Source organism: Danaus plexippus (assembly GCF_018135715.1).
Source record: "Danaus plexippus chromosome 18 unlocalized genomic scaffold, MEX_DaPlex mxdp_20, whole genome shotgun sequence".
Taxonomy (NCBI): domain Eukaryota; kingdom Metazoa; phylum Arthropoda; class Insecta; order Lepidoptera; family Nymphalidae; genus Danaus; species Danaus plexippus.
Genome location: NW_026869853.1, coordinates 3878278 through 3900770, shown reverse-complemented (window position 1 = coordinate 3900770; position 22493 = coordinate 3878278). Strand labels below are relative to the sequence as shown.

The 22493-nt window shown below is 32.7% G+C and overlaps 3 protein-coding genes across 3 annotated transcripts; 1 reads left to right on the top strand and 2 right to left on the bottom strand.

Moving 5' to 3' along the window:
- Positions 1–1210: 1210 nt before the first annotated feature.
- On the bottom strand, positions 1211–2625 carry LOC116773061 (bilin-binding protein-like). The gene is made up of 4 exons (XM_061528381.1): positions 2475–2625; positions 1917–2133; positions 1642–1749; positions 1211–1499 (listed from the first exon to the last, which is right to left on the bottom strand). The coding sequence occupies exons 1-4, from the start codon at positions 2580–2582 to the stop codon at positions 1351–1353; spliced, it is 582 nt and encodes a 193-aa protein (XP_061384365.1). The 5' UTR covers positions 2583–2625; the 3' UTR covers positions 1211–1350.
- Positions 2626–7870: 5245 nt separating this feature from the next.
- LOC116773063 (bilin-binding protein-like) lies at positions 7871–9262 on the top strand. The gene is made up of 4 exons (XM_032665436.2): positions 7871–7998; positions 8311–8518; positions 8779–8880; positions 9034–9262. Exons 1-4 carry the CDS (start codon positions 7873–7875, stop codon positions 9171–9173), a joined length of 576 nt encoding a protein of 191 aa, XP_032521327.2. The 5' UTR covers positions 7871–7872; the 3' UTR covers positions 9174–9262.
- Positions 9263–14208: 4946 nt separating this feature from the next.
- On the bottom strand, positions 14209–16075 carry LOC116773251 (bilin-binding protein-like; the record flags this gene model as incomplete). The annotated part of the gene is made up of 4 exons (XM_032665671.2): positions 14209–14534; positions 14791–14898; positions 14979–15195; positions 15911–16075. Coding segments are annotated over 4 exons (639 nt in total), but the record flags the coding sequence as incomplete, so codon positions are not given.
- Between the last annotated feature and the right edge of the window lie 6418 nt (positions 16076–22493).

The following is a 22493-nucleotide window of genomic DNA, read 5'->3' as shown; positions in this document are numbered from 1 at the left end:
AATGATTGTATACCAGTTTTTGGAATACCATAAGATTATAAAGGCTTTCTGAAGTCTATAATAGAATCACTTACTTATTATAAAACATAATATCCGAGTAAATAATTCACATATCATATTTTTTCTTTAAAGTGATAAACTATATTTACACTAGAATCTGGAAAAACTTAAACAAGCAAGTGATAAGAGCTCGTCCTGGGTTTTTATTGGAACGTTTTACTGCATATAAGTTCATTGAAATCTTAACTACCATGTTATATAACATAAGCAAGCGTTCAAATGAACAATGTACTGTTAATCCGAGCCGTCATCGAGTCGAGCACCTCGTGAAACGATCTGGAACCGAGCCAGCTCTATTATCTTTGTAGCTCTATGTATAGTTTGCTTTGTATACATTATCTTATTAGAAATATTAAATGGACATAACACTGCCGCGATATAAAATAAAAGATAGTGCGACCTACTTTTAATTTAATAGTCCTTTATTAGAGATTGGTATTAGAAAATTTATCCCAATATCTTCCAGTGAACGTAAAAACTAAAGCTATTCTTTAATGTAGTTTACATTTAATTTTACACTAAAGAAACACAGTCGAAATGCTTCAAGCATAACTAATCTTTAAATTTATAGTTAGTTTCATATTCAAACAAAAACCTTTATACTCTTATATATATCGAGTATCGGAGTAAAATTTTATTAATTTGCAAAAATATATGAAAAATGGCTTTTAAAAATTAATTTTATGTTAGTGAAATAATTTTCCTTAGCCTAGACATTTTTTTTTCTTGTACATATATTGGAATTTCTGAAAAAAAAACAAGGTGATTGCACCAATCGAAAACCTATAAGGAATATGACAAAATAAAAGACATACGTAAAAAATTGTCTTGCGGTAAGTTAATGTTGTATGATAAGATTTAAAAATCGTTTTTTATTTATTTTTTAATAAAATTAGCATACTTCACTTCTCCTAACTATGGCACAAGGTAAAAAGCTTGCCTCTTCAAATTTCTTACAATGTTTGGTCACAAGCAGGTCAATAGTTCCAAAACAAAGAGTAGGAGTAAATGTGGGTATAGCTCACAACAGCATTTCTAGCAATCAAATCTTTCATCTCTTTTAAAGGTTTATTTAATTTTATTACGTGTGAATTGGATATATAAAAAAAATAATTTCATAAAAAATATATATATAATTAAACAAATACATTAAAGAAGGTTTTGTTGGTGGAACTGTTAAATAGTATACATCAAAGTGCAGTTCATTGAACTCTATCTAAGTATAATATACTGACAGAAAGGAAGTGACGATGAACCAGATGTCTGATTTCTTCAAATCTGACTCCAAGTTTAGAAGTCAATACGACACACATTATCAGAGAAATCAGGGAAAATATACTTGCTGAGGTCTAACACCTTTGATTCCAGTAAATATCTGTCAATTAAAGCTTTGAAGTCAGACCTCAAGGTCTTTGTTCTTGACACGATCCAGGAGAGTTCTAAAAAAATTATATGTGTTAATACCTAATGTTGCACATTAAAAATTTGTAATGACAACTAATTATTCGTAGTTCAACCGAACGCATATGTTTTTCAAACATTATTGCATTTAGAAAAGGAAAAACAAAACATAAGACTTGCCTTGTTTAGTCTTGGTCTCTTCATTATAGTTGCAGTGGTAGAGCACGGCGTAGTTTGCGTTGTCGGTGGACATGATATTCAAAATGTTATCGGTATTCTGACCGTTCTCTGAAAAAAAGAAGATTTTTATAAAAACGTAATATAACGCTCAAGAATAAACATTGTGAGGACAGCAGGAAAGCCTGGGACTAGGACCTCTTCCACTATTACGTATCGCTTTTTGCATTATTATATACGAAACAATTTCGAACCGGTGTCTATTTTTAGAAACTTACTTCCATATGGCAGTGTGAAGATGAGTTTTCCTGTGCTACCAGCGTCCGGAGCGAGTCTTCCATATCCATCAATTTCGTATTTCTTGTTGTGTCTCAATCCAATATTCTCTATCTTAAAGCGATCACCCATCGGGGTGAATATTGAGTAACTGCACTCGGTACCCTTTTCTTTTCTGTTGTCATACCTGCCTACTTCATACCATATTCCGTTTGAGAACTGAAAGAATAAAAAAAAATTAATTTAACAAAATATAATATCAAAAAAATATAGAGGTCTTGGTGTTTTAACCCCTATTTTTTCGCTTCAATCGACGTGATTTTACTAAATTCTAAAGCATACATAACCTTTACTTGAAAACATACGTGTATTGACAGGAAATTAATGAATGTCGATTGAAAAATAAAAAAGAATTGTAAGATCTTCTCAACCTATGCACAAAATATAAAGTTTGATTTCAAAAACGAACATCGAATATTAATTTTAGCCGATTTATTTTAAAATACTGTACAATGTCATCTATTGAAGTGAATAACCATAATATTTTTCGATAAACTTACGGAGGCGTAGTCAAAATTGTCGACCGGACGCACAACTGGACATCTCGCGTCGATGTACTCCCCAGCAAAAGCTTGAGCAACCAAAGCTAACAGAACCAAAGCGAACATCGTGCTTGTCTGAATGAATATCCGTGACTATGGATTTTCTGCACACTGTAAACTATTTTATACTTCAGTCTCTCAAAGGCCACACCGAAGAGGTACGTCACAGTAATCTTGTTTTTAACGTCTCAAAAGTCGGCCATGATCGTAATGCCAATTTAAAAAAAAAATACATATCTCAATGAATTTTTAAAAAAAGAACAAGTTGTTTTATTCATTGATGTAATATATATATATGACATCATTAATAAAACATAAATAAATAATACATTCTCTACTTGTCAAAGAGAAATTGGGGTACAGAGTCCGAAAAGGGGTGAAAGACCGCTCTAAAGGAAATTGAATAAAGGATTAAAATTCACCAACATGAGGACTTACATGCATTTGTATTCTCATCATCATACATATATATAATATATGATCACTTAATATATAAAGAAATAAAATAAAATGGGATATTAAATTCGTATATCACATAGTTTGTTTTTCACATCTAAATATGTATATATATTTTGTGACACAATCTATTAAAAATAACTTTATGGGTTAGAATATTTAGGTCATTAAACTAGACGTTGCTCTTTAGTTAGGATACGAATGTTAAGCTTTTGCGTATTTTGTAAGGCCAAAATATTTGCAGGAACCAGAATAGTTTTTGGATAAAATATATACACCGCTTCATAAAGTTGTCTGCTCAAAGTGCTGTCAAAATAATCTCAATTTGTTAGTACTTGTTCGTTTTAGTTTAGCAAACTGTACAACACGAGTTTAATATGATATTTAATAAGTTACAAAGCTAATCATAAGATTTATAATTTATTCATGTGGAAATATAATATATATTCTAAATAGAATATTACTTTTCAACGAGTTTATGTTCATGTATACATACATAAATATTCATATACATTAATCAATATTCATTCATACATAAATACCTCTTCTTTGGGCTTCGCTGAAATCGGATTAAAAAGGTTCGTGAAATAAAAAGTCAAGTAAGCAATCTAGATATTAATATTTTGAGCCCCCAAACAAAAATATGGGGGTCTATAAGTTTAATGTCGATATCTGTGTGTAAGTGTCAGTGAGCGTATCTGTCTGTGACATCGTAGCTCTCAAACGGATTTACCGATTTGTATGCGGTTTTTTCACTTGAAAGTCGGTTTCTTTTTTGTGGTTCTCAGCTCTGTTTGTTTAGTATTGGTTCGGCAGAGTATCAGCTCTTTTCCAAAATGAAGAAAGGCGTTTTGAGGCTATTACTACTCGATTGAGTGCCTCGCGCGTTCCAGTATAATTAATAAAAGACAATTAATGTTTTTTTTTTATTTAATTCAATCTTCTGTTAATTATTGTTGTTATTAGTATTGACAGAATTGTTGATAAACATTAACCATAAAGTTTATGGTTACTGTTTATTGCATAAACTAAAAAAATAAATTTGGTTGGAATGGGGAATAGTCGCAAGCTTTGACTATTATCGGATGGGAATATTAAAACAAGTACACGCTACACAATATAGAAATAATAAACACACTAAAATTACTGTGCCAAGGATAGAGAGCATTTTATGATGAAGCCAAAATCAGCTCCGTTCACCTTAACTTTTCAAAATCAAAATTAAAATTGTTTTATTTTGTCAAGCTTTTACTTATTCTTTTGGCCAACATTGTCGTGTCAAGTTTCGGTTGTCTCCGAGATCCATATTATAAAAGTATATTAAATATTATTGCCTAATTGTGACAGTTAAAGGTTTCCAACGGTACATGCCGAGAAAAGGAATTGGAATCAGAAATACAGATCACTGAATACACTTTCACAAAAATATTTAAATAAAAGTCATGAATCCTAATAAAAACCAAATATTACTTAATACCTATACCTATATGATATAAAAAGAGTAATTTGATCAGCATTTAGTTACATATAATTCAGCCAGCCAAAATAGTCCAGAGATAATTTAATAACAATTGTAGATTTCTTGCAAATGTATAATATCTACGAGTGTGACTTTCATTGACATTACGCTAAAATAAATTATTAAAAAACATGACGACATATGTAAATAAGTAACTTAAGAATTCGGTAAATTTTGTGTTTCACTTTATTTTTTCAACGAAATGCTATTAAAATATTAAGAAATCTCCAGTAAATGCAGAATGCTTTTTAAAATCGGTCTATTAATGTGCGAATAAAATGATTTGGATCTATAAACATCAATTGTTATATATTTTTTTATGATATACCTACTCATGTCATTTATTTAAGGCAATTGAAACCGTCAAGGTAAATAAAAAAACCTCTTCTTTTTATTATAATAGTATTGGGTACTAGTACAAGATAACTATCAACAGAACCTTAATCATAAGTAAGTTAATTAAGTTAAGGGCATAAGTAAATTAATTTTTAATCATGCACACTTCGGTTACTACAGGAATACGTCACTGCATAGTAAAATAAATAAAAAAAAGTTATGATTCGGAAAACAAAGATAACAAGAAAGAAAAAAAAGTTATAAGTAATATAAACTGTTAGTTCGATAATGTATCCATGAGTACGTGTTGGTCAATTAATGTATTTGCATTTCGCTATCATCACTTGACCTGTATGTCATTTCATTTTCATAAAATGCTTTAGTGACAAAAATTAAAGTAATCTGTCTGTAAGCAATCAAAACAAGAGAATTCGTGATTAGACTGCTAATTCCCTTTCGTAACATGGTGTTATTTTACTAATCCAAGTTTGAGTTGTTGTTAACCTCTGATGAAGACATAAATGAAAAGATGATATGAAAAATCTGAGACTTCAAATCAAACATTAAATATTCAGATCCACTGAAGTGAAATGGTCATAGTTTTAAAATTAAAATATATTTTTTTATGCCAAAGGGAGCAACGGAGCAGACGGCCTACCTGATGGAGGTAGTACCGTCGCCCATGGACATCCGCAACATAGGTTTGCGGATGTGATGCCACCCTCGATTAGGAAGGAGGGGGATGTAAAAGTGGGAAGGGAGGAAAAATGATGGGGTAGAAAAGAGTGACAACTTGGAAAGGGAAACCGGCCCTCTCGCTCATCGGACGAAACGCAGCCATTAACGACTACTCACGCCTATATTCTGTGAGAGGGTGGTACTTCCCCGGTCGAACCAGCCCATGTTCGAACTGCAGTAACTTGACTACAGCTAGGCTCTACCACCTATAATGTATAATATTATAATATTAATTATTTATAATATGGGGTTTTCCAATAGGGACGCTTGAACTTTGACAGCTGATTGCGGCCATGTTGTTTGAGTGACAGCTGTCAAATGCAGTGTGTTATATTCATTCCGTCCTCCCAAACCACCATGGCAGGTTACAGTGTCGAGCAGCACGTGCAAATCATAAAATTGTTTTATGAAAATGGGTCTTCAGTTCGAGCAACGTTCCGCGCACTTCGCCCGTTTTACGGTCGCGATGATCGTCCTGCCGAGTCGACTATCCGTCGATTGGTGGACAAATTCGAGTCAACCGGGTCAGTTAACAATCAACCGGTTCCCGTGCGTCAACGTAACGCGAGATCTGCCGAGAATATCGCCGCTGTGCGCGACCGTGTCCTCGAAAACCCGCGGCAGTCAATTCCGCGTCGCGCACAGGAACTCGGCCTTTCGCAGACGACAACTTGGCGAATTTTGCGTTGTGACTTGAGCCTGCACCCGTACAAGATCCAGCTGACCCAAGATCTCAAGGTTAATGACCATAGACAGCGCCGTGTGTTCGCTGACTGGGCATTAGAGCAGTTGGAAGTTGACGCCGATTTTGGCAAAAAAATCATCTTCAGCGACGAGGCGCATTTTTGGATGAATGGCTATGTCAACAAGCAAAATTGCCGTATTTGGGACGAGACCAATCCACACGAGGTTCACCAAGTGGCAATGCACCCGCAGAAAGTGACTGTTTGGTGCGGATTTTGGGCCGGAGGCGTGATTGGTCCGTATTTTTTCGAAAACGATAATGGTGTGGCCGTCACCGTCAATGGTGAGCGATACCGGTCGATGATAACCAACTTCTTTTGGCCTGAAATCGAGAATATGGATCTGGACAACATGTGGTTTCAACAGGACGGCGCTACGTGCCACACAGCACACGCTACGATGGAAGTTCTGCACGAGCAATTTCTGGACATGGTCATCTCGCGCGGAGGCGACGTGAACTGGCCACCGAGATCGTGCGATTTGACCCCGCTGGACTTTTTCTTGTGGGGTTTTCTTAAGTCGCAGGTCTATGCCAACAAGCCGCAAACCACCGATGCCCTCAAAGTCAACATACGCCACGCCATCGATCAAATACAGCCCGATTTGTGCGCCAGAGTCATCGAAAATTGGACCTTTCGTGTGCGCGCCACCAACCGAAGCCGTGGCGGTCATTTGAATGATGTCATATTCCATACATAATGGGGTCAATAGACCTTCCAAATAAAAAAAAAAATTTGCAAATATCTTTCCTACATGTATTTTTTTTTGCATTTCAAAGATCAAGCGCCCTTAATGGAAAACCCTATATAATAGCATAAGTCATTTCTTCGTCTTTACTCAGTTATCTTAAACCATGAAATTATATTTTAGCTGATATGGGATAGTGGTGCGATGATAATAAAAACATGACTATGGTATTATATCGAATATGTATATATATAACGCGGGATACAAAAAGCAGGATTTGATTCTGAAATTCCCGGAGCAATGTTTTCAGTTGCTTGTAAGGCTTAGGTGACATTTTGTTATTATTTCCCGAATGTTACGGATTCAAACATTAATGTCAATGAATTTTTCGATACTTAATTTAATACTTAATTAAATTGAAAAAAATTATCATAGGGTTTCTTTATGTCTTCGCACACTTACCTATCAACCTGAACTTCGCTTTCATAAAACTATTTTTTTTTTTTGCTCATAAAACTGTTTTTTTTTTTGCTCATAAAAATTGATTTTCTTTTTTGTCACTCGATAGAACGTTTAGATTTGTCTAATTAACTGATCAAGCAATGAAACGGCTTATGTTGGTCCTAACCCACCAAGTCGATGCCTTGTTTTTTGCCGTCTCTTTCATTTAAATTGCAGGTTTTTCAAGAAATTTTATGAAAAAAAACTATATCGAGTTGTCTGTTTAAAAAAAAAAAAATATTTTTTATCAAGCCAATACAATGTATTACATATTTATTACAGAAAGTTATTGCTTTATTTGTGATAACGTCTTGATCTTCGACCTGAGAGTTTTGAGTATAAAACAGGTGTTGGAAATTTTGAAATCATAGTCCAATGCATGCAACTGTCAAAATGTTTGCGCTACTGATTTTGTCTTTGGTTTCCACCGCTTACGCTGGTGTATTCTTCGATTCCAAATGTCCGGAAGTCAAATCAATCGACAACTTCATTCTTTTGAAGGTAAATATTTCTGTAAATGGTTTCTGAAATTTTATTTATGTGTATATCAGATTGTTGTAACTTTTTGCAATACTCTACTTAAAGTTTTAAGTATACATCAATTTCATCATGTTCATTAATTTAACTATAAATCAAAATATATTTATTATTATTATTATTTTAGTTAAGAAGAGATATCAACTTATAAAAAGATAATTATCTCTAATGTCATTTTCTTGGCTATTCTGTTTTCTATCTTAATATGAAAGTACTAAGTTTATAAGAAACATATTTAAGTTGGTCAGCTAATAATATGTATTTTTTCATTAATAGTCCGGAGAGAGTGAATGGTTTGAAGTGGCGAGATACCCCAACGACAAGGCGAAGGGTTCCAAATGTATTCGTAGCATCTACTCTTTCAAGGGTGACCATGCAGAGGTAAAGACTTTCTTTGTGAGAGACGGCAAAGAATATCAATTAGAGGGTACCCTTAAACAAACAGAGAGTGGTGGAAAATTTATATCTGACCTACAGTATGGCAGTAAGTTTTTACATTATAAAAAATTGAGATCTAAGATTTTCGCGAGTATTCATTTAAATGAAACTAGTATTATTCGGATTTCCGGTGTGACCCCACACACCTCGTCTGCCCATGATCACGGTTGCTGCAAAGTAACCAAAACGTCGGGATTATGTAGTTTTTAAATAATAAAATCCGCGTAGTAAATCCGAATAATACTAGTTTCATTTATAAAAAAATATTAGTATTTTTTTAATCTGAACTACAATTTTTTTTTCAAGGCACGAAAATCGTAAACAACGTTTATCTTTTGGACAGCGATTACGAAAACTATTCCATAACTTACAGCTGCAAATATGATGAAGAAAAGAAATCACGTCAAGGTAACAATAAATTCACTATATAAAATATAAGATGATCAAATAATCAATTACATATAGATTAAACCAAATAACATATTTTGATCAACACAGGTACAACTTTTTTATCAAATTTTATTGTCAAATTTTCTTTAACAATGAAAAACGTTTTTTTAGACTTCGTTTGGGTCGCCTCCCGCAGCTTACCGATGAGTTCTGACATCAAAGCTAAAGTTGAGAACTTTATGAAAGCTTCCTCATTTCTTGACTATGACAAATTGATCTGGCACGAAAACGACTGCAGCAATCTCAAATAAATGTCACGTATGTCTATGTAACCAAATCGTTTTGATTTTAATACTAAACCAGCTATAAATGCGTATAAAATAATAAGAATATTTTCTTACTTTATTGTTTTATTTATTAATCTCTTAAATTTATTTCAATATAAAATGTATTTTTCAATGTAACAAATAATTAATTGATTTCAACATTATAAATTAACCAATAATATATTAAAACAATATTTTGGACATAAAAATATATAAAATATATATGTATGTTTCACAATTATATAATATATCACATCACATTATCATTTACAATTGAGTTAAATACAAATCATATTGTTAAAGTGTCCTTATTGCTAAATGTATTTTAATTTCTCCTTGAAATAACATACCAGAACAATATCTATTTATTTTTAAACCATCGCTGACGTATTTTTCCAGCTTAATTTATAACCTAAACTATATAGCTACATTATATGTTTTGACGCAATCGTTACCATGAAATAACTAACACGATAAGGGAAAAGATAAACATTAGTATAGGTCTTTTAAAATTCCGCTAAACAATTTTTAGAAATCAAACATAGTTAACATAAGATAAATCGTGATAAGACTTGTGAGTGACCAATAAAGGGATAAACGATAAAAGAAGTTTTCTTGTTAATAAATACTAAAAAAAAACTTTAAAACTTCATAAACCACTAGTATTTTGTAAAACAACAAGTCCTTAATGAAAGTGCAGTAGTTTATGAAAGATAAATAAAACATATTACTAGCTCTATATATTAAATTAATTTGTAATAGTTACTAAAAAATTTAACACCCCCTATAAAATGACAGTTTAATATAAATAAAAAAAATAGTAATATCGAAAGTAAATATAATGGTATGTCAAAGAAGGTGATTATAGATTAAACTATTATCTCAACACTATGTATACTAGGTCTTAGATATATACGAATTAGTAAATAAGTTTTATCATCAGTTGACCTGTAAGTCATTTCACTATCACAAAATACCCTGGTATACAAAAGAAAAAATAAGGTAAACTCTCATTATTTTTTTTTTGACTGTCATTCCACCAGTTGAAAGGATGAAATGAAGTCGTAGGTGGTAAACTCGCTATCTCATTCTCTCTTTCTTTCATGATACCCAAATTATAACTTGAAAAAACCCAGACGCAGGTAAATGGTTCTAATCTCTTGCTGTATGCATGAGGAAGACGGAAGCCTATCGTTTTGCCCAAATGCTGGGAGGATCTACAAGAGAGGGGTTAAATATATAGGGGTTGCGGGAATTAAATAATATAATTCCTGTGCACACTTTTCAGAGTTTATCCTTCAGAATGTAGAATATCGAGAGGCTGTCGACCTTGTGCCTGTAAGTTATGCTGACTAGATTGGATTTAACCAAGCTGAGGTTTCCTTTTGGTAACCTGACCTTTCTACACGTTTCTCCACTGAGATTTTGTTTTGAATTTAAATTTATCGATTCTGATATAAAACTGTCTAAATTTCGATTACTCCTTCAACTTTCTTTACCTTTTGGTCGATTTCTGGATAAAGCATCCTGTAGGATGAATTGAGGTAGCCCGGAGTGAAGGTGATATTAATAGTAAAGAAACTATAAGCAGCGACCCCCGTAAAAAATATAGGATTAGACCTATTCGTCTTGACTGAACAACATCCTTGAAGAATAGCTTAGACTGCAATTTAATCAACCATTTTAGTCATATGAGCTAAAAATATAGTAAAACACTTAAATTATATAGCAATGCCTGTAATAAATATCAGAAGGAGCGAAGACGGGGTATGTTTTTTGTAACAAATATAATCATGTTTAAATAAAAAAAAATTATGTCTTCACTGTGATGTAATCTACAAATTGAAATAGAATACAATATATATTTGAGACAACGTCATGACCTTTGATCAGAGAATTTTGACAATATAAATAGTACTTAGGGTGGCTTTCAGTTCATACTCGGATCAATACTCCAGCCAAAATTCTTACCCTACTTGTTCTAACACTATTTTCAACTGCTTACGCTGTTGTATACTTTGATTCCAAGTGTCAAGAAGTAAAACCTGTTGAGAACTTCGACATTTCCAAAGCTACAATAAACTGAATTAAATTCAGCTACACCATTGGGAGACCGCCTCCAGGGAGGTCTCAATGTCAGACACAAGTCCCTTTTTGCCCTCTCATACTTGTTGACGAGGAATATTAGCACGGCCCATGTAATCAGGGTCACCAGTACGATCATCTGCATAACACCGAATGTTGCTGGTTTGCAACATGTCGTTGATATGCACAATGAACAGCGTTGGTGATAGCACTGAGCCTTGGGGCAAGCTAGCGTTAATAGGCAATTGTTCCGAGCATGAACCATCAACAACGACCTGAATGCTTCGCCCAGGAAGGAAGCTGGTTACCCAGTTGCATAATTCCTGAGGTGTTCCGTATGAAGGTAACTTCGATAAAAGTGCGCAATTCCAGACTCGATCAAAAGTCTTTGGGATATCAACTGACCATCATGACCTCCCCTTTGCTCTCAATGGCTTTAGCCCATCGATACGTGAGGTATACTAGAAGATCCCCATCGCTTCGCCCGTACGGAAAAAATACTGGCTGTCACTTATAAGTTGTATATCTTCTAGATTATTCAAAAGTTGCTTATTTATGATTCGCTCCATCGCCTTAGAACTTATATACTAAAAATTGCTAATATTTCAAATATGCCCCAAATACTATCGGGATCTTTAAAACAAAATGAACGACCACTAACCAATTTAAATAACAATTGAAAATGTCGAGTAATGTGAAATTAACACTGTAATTTTTGACAGCAGTCTATAAAAATACAAATTATTACATAACATGGAGTAAATTATGCAGATAATAAAAATTTCATGTTTTGGGATGGTTATAATCAGGTTACAAGAAAGTTGTAGATAAATAAAAGTATTATCGGCAAACCATGACCGTTCTCAATTGTTTGCTATCATCAATTGACCTCCATATCGCAAACAGCTTTAGTAACAGAATCACTGCTCCTTTCAAACAAGAGTAATAATTATTTATAGTTATAACGAAATACATCAATCAAGGAGATATTATATCACATATAAATTTAATCCAAGGATACATGGCGAAATATTACATGATGATGTATAAGATTTTATATACATGATGCAAATAAAACTAAGGTTTCGGGACACATAGATCATAGACCATTTTCATTTCGTCTACCCGTGATCTCGGTTGCTGTGGAGGAACTGAAACGTCGGGATTATATTGTAAAAACGTAATAAAAAACGCGTGGTATCATTTTTATGATTAGATTTAGTTCAAGTATTATATAATCAGATCAAAAGAAGTTCAATATGGAAAGGAACGTTCACAAATATTACAATATGCATTAAAAATAAGTTATTTATTACTTTCCCTTCACTTACCTGGCGTTCCTACCTCACTTATTATTTCCCCTACAGTATAGTCTGTAATTTAAACAGCAGATTACTATTTACATGATAATTAACTAGCCGTTACCGGCCCGCTTTGTATGGCATAATATAAAAAGATTTACATTTTTAAAACCTACCCCAGCAATCTCCGGTGCTGTGGGATATCGTAAAAATTGTTCATAAACTTCTCTTACATCACTTACAAAAAATTCATACACTTGGAAATTTAAAAAAAATATTGCCAACATCCACCCCCACAAATATTATTGAGGATGAGTTATTATAAAATTAACTCCTAGGTAACTTCTACATCACATATAAAAAATTTCTGCCAAATATGGAGCATGTTGGAGCTATTTTTTTTAAAACAAGAATTTTTCATGATTGGCCGCCTACAACACATCACGTGGGTAGAGTTTCGTAAAATCCATTCTTATAGTATTTATATGATATTCGCACCTAGTTTTAAGATCTACACTATGGTTTCAGAGACGTCGTCGATCGTCGTGATCAGTGGAAATACCATATGTGTGTGTGTGTGTGTGTGTGTACATGTGCGTAAAAAAGTAATTTCATAGGGTCAAAAAATAAAGAATAAAGTGTTATTAATAAAAAAAAAGTAACCCATAAATTAAAATACCAATTGATAAAACAAACCAAAAATTCAAATATATCATAGTTAAAAAAATACCTTTATAGCTAACCGGGCTGATGAATAGAATATATATTTTAATTACCAACAGCTCACATGTACATATGTAGTAGAAGATGGAACAAACAATCGCAAATAATTATCTCTAAATGAAATAAATATGGTTTTATATAACCAACAGATAGAATCAAGTGTGAGTAAAAGTGCTTGATACGTTGAATGTTAGAACCATCCTATCGAATCATCCATCCATCCATGAATTAAGAAATATAAAAAAAATGTTCCTCCTGATTTTTTACTCTGAGTTGAATTATTCTGTCAGTAACTTACATTTTATTAAAGGTAAATTATATATATTAATAAAGGTAAAGTATAACAAAACTAATTATATTATTAAATATTCCTATTAAAAAAAAACTAATTCAAACTTGACTGAGCTAAAATATGAGTTTATTTTTTCCGCCTCCTATTAACATAACCGAAAACATGAAATATAGAGTTATTAATAATGTTATTCTACTGTGGCTTAGTCAAGTGTATAACAAGCATTTTATAACAAACTGAGTTACTGTTTGTCGCTGCTGTTCTAGAAGTTTTTCATCAAAAACAAACTCAAAAGCCTCATACAAACGTCGTTTGTATGAGTAATAAATCCATTATTATTTCTTGCTAAAACTTTTGAATTATTTTTTTCTACTGAGAATAAATCATTTATTTAAAAATCACAGTATAATAATTTATCACCACCTTTTCCAACATACTGTTTTGCATGTGATGATAATTAAGTTTTTACTACCTCTTAATTAAATATACCTTCTCGCTCGAATCTAAATGGACATCTTTACTTATCCGTAAATATATATATATATTATTTTTATTGTTTTGTTATTTTCACTTGTTCAGAGAAATAGAAAAGTTATTTTTTTATATATAAAACAAGATGCATTAATAATAATTTTTATTTATGAAAACTATATTCTATAATGTATAGTCGGCATTGTATCTTGTTTTACTAAGCTATTAATATGGAGTGCTTCGTTCAAGAATAAGAATTTAAACTAGAACATTGGATTATTAACTTTTATACATTAAAAAAACAGATTAATTAAATTCATCTAATCTAAGCTGATGCCTTGCAGGCTTTGTCAGAGAAGTCGGGCCATACGAATTTGCTGCTATCCAGAACCTTGGACTCCGAGACGAACTTGTCGACCTTAGCCTTCAATTCAGGGGACAAGGACTTAGACCTCGAAAGAATCCAAGCAAAGTCTGAAAAAAAGACATTAATTTGTATTAAACTAAGAAAAAATTCTGTAAACGAACCAAAATTATTTTTGGATCACTGAAAGTACAGATAGCATTATATTTCTATGTATTACATGATTTTTTTTATCATTGTATTTATAATGATGCAAAATTATCTTTATTAAATGCCAGCAGTACATCAAAGTTCATTCATTTAATGGACGTAACCACCTTATTCAACTGATGATAAATTTCCTACTAAATTGTTTTATAAAGTTACCTTGACGGCTGTTCTTCTCCTCGTGAAACTGGCAGTGATAGACGATTGCGAAGTTGTCGTAGTCAGTGTACAATACATTCAAGACGTTGTCAGTTTTTTTGCCAGATGCTACAAAATACAAAAAAATTAAATTCAATATGTTTATACAAATAGAAGCAAATGTGTTAATAACTTTATCATATAAATACCTCCATATGGCAAGGTAAAGATGAGTTTTCCAGAATTTCCAGCGTCCTCGGCAAGTTTTGCCACACCCTCAATGGACATAAGTTTGCCGTTATTAAAGCCCAAGTTCTTTACAGAAAAATGATCTCCTTGAGGAGTATACTCGGTGTGGCCGCAATCAATCTTCATTTCTTTCCTGTTGGGGTACCTGGCTATTTCGTACCAGACTCCCTTTCCGTACTACAATTAAAATATATTTTTTTAAATTACTAATATATTTTGTTGAATTATTATAATTAATAAAATAAAAAGTAAATTTAAAATACAAAATGAAATAGGGTTAGCAATCTCTAAATAAGAGTCTTTATAATTCCACCTACTTAATTTTCCTACACAGATATTTTCAGCATAAATATTATAGAACATTTCAGTTGCTTTCACAATTTATAATATTCGAAACAAATTCATTATATAAGAATAACGAAACATAATGAAATTTGAATTACAATTTGGGATGTAAAATTTATATATTTTAAAATATATATATATATTGTGAGACACATAAAAAAATAAATATATTCTTATATTTAAATGAAACTAATATATTTCGGATATACTACGCGGATTTTATTATTTTAAAACTACATAATCACGACTCGTCTGCCCGTGATCACGGGCAGACGAGATCTCGGTTGGTGAAGAGTAACCGAAACGTCAGGATTATGTAGTTTTAAAATAATAAAATCCGCGTAGTATATCCGAAATATATTAGTTTCATTTAAATGAATAAAACTTGCGAAAGTCTTAGATCTCATTATATATTCTTATATATTTGTTTGTTGCAGAAAGAACTATTACGTCTTAAATGAATGCGCAGAATATTCGTTCACTTATAACAAAAAAAAATATTTTTTTTTTTAGTTAAGAAAAATAAACAAGATTTAAAATATCTTACATTAACAACGTCGAAGTTCTGAACTGGCTGGATGTCTGGGCATCTTGAATCAACGTACACTTCAGCAAGAGCTGAGGCGACGAGTGCTAGAAAAACAACAGCGTACATTTTGACTTTGTCGTTATGGGTACCCGTACAACAATCGATCCCGATACCTGACGCCAATCATTTTATACCCAACGCGGTCAAAGGTTACAGTTGGCTGTATATATCTCATTATAATCATTATTTTTTTTAATAAATAAAAAGACTGTCTTCTATGCGAAGATAACCTGGTGAAAGATAAGCTTTTACAAAATAAGTTTATGAATAGAAATGAGACATGTAATTTCATTTACTTAATCACATTACGGGACGTGACTATTAATAGTTTAGTCAAAAATTCCAACGTATATTATAGTGAAAATGTTTATTTTATTTCATATCTTACATAAAAAATATTTAAATAAACAAGAGAATAAGTATATATACCTTAAAAATCGATATCACAACTTGACCTGGCGATATTTTAATGAGTTCGATAAAAATATCGTCTTATTCGTTAATACAGTACAATATTGCGGTACAAAGTCAGATTTTCCTTTTTAATATGATAACTTTGTAGTGAAATTAAATTTAATAATCAATAAATGAGAAATTCTTTTAAAAATTCTACTTATTTATAATACCAACATATTTGTAACATTATTCCGCCATGAGTTTTGTTCGTTAAAATATAAAACATATTCTAAAATAGATATCTATGTGAATAAATAGGATATTTTATTTCATTCCCTTGTAATTTGTAAGATTTATACCTAAAAACTTTTTATCATTGTGTGCAACATTACAAAATAACGACACTACAACAATTAAAAACACATTTTTTTCTAATCTTATCACATAATTTAGAATTATCAAACCATGAATTCATTTTCGATGTAAATGATTATTAATATAACATAGTTTTTATCATTTAATTCGTATTAAAACCTACATTCCCAATTCTGATGTTAAAATTTGATAACATCACATTTTGGCCGAAACCAATGACATTTGAAGGACGCAGATAGTTGATATATATACAGTTATTTAAAGTAAATATGAAAATAAAAATCACAATGTAGACAAATATGCAATCAGATGAGTAATCACTATCTATCAATGTATCTGTTATCAATAATTCCCTCCATTCCCCCTCTCACTCCACAGCCATATCAACTCGTCTGTATTTCTTTTGTGTTTATTATCTAATAACTTTAGACTGGGTGAAGCGATTTTAATAATATTATTTTTATTTTAAAGTTAGTGATTCCCGTTTCGTTCTATAGGGTTTTCCATTAAGGGCGCTTGATCTTTGAAATGCAAAAAAAAATACATGTAGGAAAGATATTTGCGATTTTTTTTTTTATTTGGAAGGTCTATCGACCCCATTATGTATGGAATATGACATCATTCAAATGACCGCCACGGCTTCGGTTGGTGGCGCGCACACGAAAGGTCCAATTTTCGATGACTCTGGCGCACAAATCGGGCTGTATTTGATCGATGGCGTGGCGTATGTTGACTTTGAGGGCATCGGTGGTTTGCGGCTTGTTGGCATAGACCTGCGACTTAAGAAAACCCCACAAGAAAAAGTCCAGCGGGGTCAAATCGCACGATCTCGGTGGCCAGTTCACGTCGCCTCCGCGCGAGATGACCATGTCCAGAAATTGCTCGTGCAGAACTTCCATCGTAGCGTGTGCTGTGTGGCACGTAGCGCCGTCCTGTTGAAACCACATGTTGTCCAGATCCATATTCTCGATTTCAGGCCAAAAGAATTTGGTTATCATCGACCGGTATCGCTCACCATTGACGGTGACGGCCACACCATTATCGTTTTCGAAAAAATACGGACCAATCACGCCTCCGGCCCAAAATCCGCACCAAACAGTCACTTTCTGCGGGTGCATTGCCACTTGGTGAACCTCGTGTGGATTGGTCTCGTCCCAAATACGGCAATTTTGCTTGTTGACATAGCCATTCATCCAAAAATGCGCCTCGTCGCTGAAGATGATTTTTTTGCCAAAATCGCCCTCAACTTCCAACTGCTCTAATGCCCAGTCAGCGAACACACGGCGCTGTCTATGGTCATTAACCTTGAGCTCTTGGGTCAGCTGGATCTTGTACGGGTGCAGGCTCAAGTCACAACGCAAAATTCGCCAAGTTGTCGTCTGCGAAAGGCCGAGTTCCTGTGCGCGACGCGGAATTGACTGCCGCGGGTTTTCGAGGACACTGTCGCGCACAGCGGCGATATTCTCGGCAGATCTCGCGTTACGTTGACGCACGGGAACCGGCTGATTGTTAACTGACCCGGTTGACTCGAATTTGTCCACCAATCGACGGATAGTCGACTCGGCAGGACGATCATCGCGACCGTAAAACGGGCGAAGTGCGCGGAACGTTGCTCGAACTGAAGACCCATTTTCATAAAACAATTTTATGATTTGCACGTGCTGCTCGACACTGTAACCTGCCATGGTGGTTTGGGAGGACGGAATGAATATAACACACTGCATTTGACAGCTGTCACTCAAACAACATGGCCGCAATCAGCTGTCAAAGTTCAAGCGTCCCTATTGGAAAACCCCATATTTCAATTTGGTGCAGATATGACAATGGCAATCTTTTAAAACAGCGACAGAAGGAATCCCTATGTGAAACAGCTAATTTATCATACGTACCTATTTTATAATTACACTAAAAGCAAGAAATAAATTTGGCCTCTCCTCCTCTATGATTTTAATAAAAACATTTTGTCAAAGTTAGATGCTAGCGTCATAAAGTTGTTGAAATTGTTGCTAGCCCTAGTTGCTGATTCGACAGCTTTATTCAGGGATATCAGTTTTGGGATGAATCTAAAAAGGCCATCGGAGCTCTATAAACAACTAAGAGTTTCAAAGAGACCTATCCTGGGGAAATCCCATGATGACGTCGTTACATCACTCCTAAAAGACAAAGATAAGCTAGAGCCGCGGTATGACGAGAATGCTAAATATAAGATCCATGCTATGAGTTTAGAAATGCAGAAGAAGGGGTTAGACCCGGATATTTTTACATTCCATGCATCCTAAAATGGTGCACCTTGATTCTTTGTCAGCACTGCTAAAATTTTATCTCAATGTGTCCCAAATGACTCTCCCAGATCAAAATAATTAAGTAAGATGGGATGAAATTTCCTAAAAAACTTGCTATATCTGCGAGGAGGCAGTTGGAACTGCCAAGCATTAGCCGGTGGGATATATGGTACTCCTGGATAGCGGTCAATACTCACGTCGCAACGATAGAGTTCTAGAAATCATACGTGAAGTGGTTAGTCTATCGGTAGGCAGGGCTCGAAAAGAAGTAACCACAAACGAGCGATTTATTTATTTATGAGCGATCACTAGATTTTGCGAGAGAAGGCACTAGGGCTATAAAGTCAAACTTCAAACCTTACTCTATCCTTAAATTGTCTCCGGATTGGGCTAAATGATGAATACATATGAGTAGCAGTATACAATCCCAGAGGATATTTGTGCGTCGGCGTCCAGACCCGACATATTCCTGTATTAGCAAATTTAAAAGCGCGTTATGTTAATAGAGCTTACAGTTCTTTGGTAAACCATCAACCCCAAAAACAATGTTATCAAGGTCACTAAAAATAGGTTCGTCGTTTATTTGTAGGGGGTAGAAGTGGGATAAAGATATAACAGCTAAATCTCTCTACAGCCTACTAAAAGACTTGAGCCTGTCCAGAACTGACTTTAATCAATTATTAGAACATACGTCGAAGGCCTCCCTAGTGGCTTCTTTTCAAAGGTTAGGTAGAGAGACAGAAGCTTGGATAGTAGAGATTAGCATATATCTTGTGGTCCTACTTGTGTTAAAAATAAACGAAATTTGGTTTTAGTTTTCAAACCGATGACTTGCTATTCATTGAATTTATCGAGTTATATGAGAATAAGTGTAGGTTAATTTAGGCTAACGTTACTTGTACGTAGGTCTAATTTACTATTCTCTTATTATATATTAGTGTTTAGTTACTTAATCTGTAGAAGACTCTAACTTCAAAAGGTGATCAGATATTAAAAAAATATATATATTTAGATAGGTATTAAATAAGATTATTGGAAAGTAAATAAAAAACAGTGTTCGTTTATCTACATAAGATGTTTAGTCGATTTTTGTGCAGATATTAAGAATGTATTATTAGATAGTTTAGATTAGGAAATGGTGTTTAAGGATAAAATTATTTTTTTGCTTTTTAACCTTTAATCAGATCTCATGTAACATAATTTTATATAGCTATACATACACTGTGTGTGCAATGTACTTGAAAATTTCTAGATACGAAGGCAGATAGCTTGGTTGTTATGATAACAATGAAAAATCCCTGAAACTCCTTAAAGAAGATCAGAATAAAAACTAGTGTGAATATAGAGAATACATGTATTGTGATTGTATTGGAATGATTTCGATAATTTTTATAGTAGTAGTTCACATGTAATTACAATTGTATTTATGGATTTGAAGTTTATTAAATATAATGGTATTTTAACAAGACGTTTGAATTACTTTTCAATAAGAATGATAATTATTAAAATATTCATAGTAAATATATGCATCGTCATAGTTGGTATATACAAAGTGTTTCTCGTATCTCGTTCGGTAACCTACTTTAATACTATATACCTAGATATATACATGAATAGTTATAAAATATATAAAACGTGATTTTAACTAAGACTAAATATACAGAGGAAGACGAACAACGGTAAATTATAGGAGATAGTTTAACTGAAAAAATGTAGAATTAAGTTAAATGCTAAACATTTACTACTACTACAAATAATACTTAAATTGTAACCAAATTAAATAAATATTTTATTATTTATTTTATCTCAAAAAGCTATCTTAATGCTGATCTGTTTATCAACGAGAAATAACTGTGTTGAATCACAATAAATATCCGTCTTGGCATTCAGTATCCTATATTTAATAATGTCAGTTTTCTGATATTTTAATGATAACATTATGGTTGTTTTGAATAAATAAAATAAAATAATATATGATAAAAAATCTATTTAACTAAATATCTACAAAAATTTATTCATTTCATTAAAAATAATTCCTAAACTTACCTAATATGTTCAAGCAGACTATTCCAGAGCTTTAATATAACTACTACTACGAAGATCCTAAAATCTTGGTTTTATTAAAATGAATACACGCGAAAATCTTATATTCCAGGTTCGGATTAAATATACAAAAAAAAAAACTAAAAGGAGTGAAATAGGATCAGGTTGAATTTTGTTCCTTAACAGTATATTTAATAAAGATATTAAAACACATACGTCACTATATTCAATGCTATGGACGAACATCGTTTGCACCAATGGTTTTAAGACGAACAGGTTCAAAGCTTTTGCTGGTATATAAATCACTTTAATATAAAATTTTTACATATCCAAGTTTACAAAGGTCACCAACGTTCAATTTACTGTGTAGTGACATTTCAGAAGTTAGCAAAAAGCATTAAAATGTAAGCATAACATCAAAATGTTGGAAAGTTTCCCTTGACTGTCATAGCAGCGTCAACTTTATCTGACCTATCGTGTATTGTGTATTCTGTGCTGTGAAAAAAAAAGTAAGATTGTCCGACCCTGGGTCAAATCGGCAGTCGAATAGGGTCGAAGTTACGGTTAGATGAGCTACTTGTACGTGATCTTACGGATAAAATGCAGAACCACGAGCGCAAAGAAATACATGATTTTATAAAAACACTCAATAAATAGTAGGAAATATACGTAAAAATATGATATTCTTTATTTCTTTCTTATGTTAATTTTCTTGTCTTATTATTATTTAAATATATTTATTAAACTATATATATATATATATATATATATATATAGTGAAATAAAATGCTTACACTGCAAAGAGCGTCTATACTTTTTAAATAACTGTTAAAGTTTAGCGACGCCATGTTAGCCTTTGATGCTCTTCTTTATACTGAATAATGTCATAAGCCACAGTTCTGAGTTTGTGTTCTGAGTTCTGAGTAGGAATAAAATACAATCTTAAAAATATTATGTCATTATCTTTACTCAAAGCAAAAGTCCATTCCCACTGTGTAAATTCTAATATTCTTTAAATTAGTAGTCAATATAATACAATTGTAGGAAATTCAGTGTGTACGTACAAGTCTCGCACTTCACTGTGTCACATTTTCCGGGGACTCCCCGTATCGATCCGTACCAACGAAGAGAATAAACGATGTGTCTAATAAATATACATAGCTAGTTAATTATTTGAAATTATAACTCTAAATTTTTTACTCATATTCTTCAATTCGCTACCTCAATCCGTACCATGTCCATAGAGAATTTTCCTTTAATTTAATTTCAGAAAAAAAAAATGTTTCATTAAAAAAGAATTTCAACGAATATACCGAATATATATTTTTATTTCATAATTAAATACAAAATAATATAAAAGAATTTAATAGAAAAATTATCGGATCATTTATTGTGATATACGACTTGATAAGATTCTATTATAAAAATGAAATGTAAGCAAGCAG

Bases quoted from the DNA above. Each gene is read 5' to 3' on its own strand.
- LOC116773061 (XM_061528381.1), bottom strand. From the start codon at position 2,582: ATGTTCGCTTTGGTTCTGTTAGCTTTGGTTGCTCAAGCTTTTGCTGGG. The intron at 2,134-2,474 runs GTAAGTTTATCG...TTATTCTTTCAG, and splicing joins ACAATTTTGACTACGCCTCC to TTCTCAAACGGAATATGGTA. The intron at 1,750-1,916 runs GTAAGTTTCTAA...TCTTTTTTTCAG, and splicing joins CTTCACACTGCCATATGGAA to AGAACGGTCAGAATACCGAT.
- LOC116773063 (XM_032665436.2), top strand. From the start codon at position 7,873: ATGCATGCAACTGTCAAAATGTTTGCGCTACTGATTTTGTCTTTGGTT. The intron at 7,999-8,310 runs GTAAATATTTCT...TTTCATTAATAG, and splicing joins ACAACTTCATTCTTTTGAAG to TCCGGAGAGAGTGAATGGTT. The intron at 8,519-8,778 runs GTAAGTTTTTAC...TTTTTTTTCAAG, and splicing joins ATCTGACCTACAGTATGGCA to GCACGAAAATCGTAAACAAC.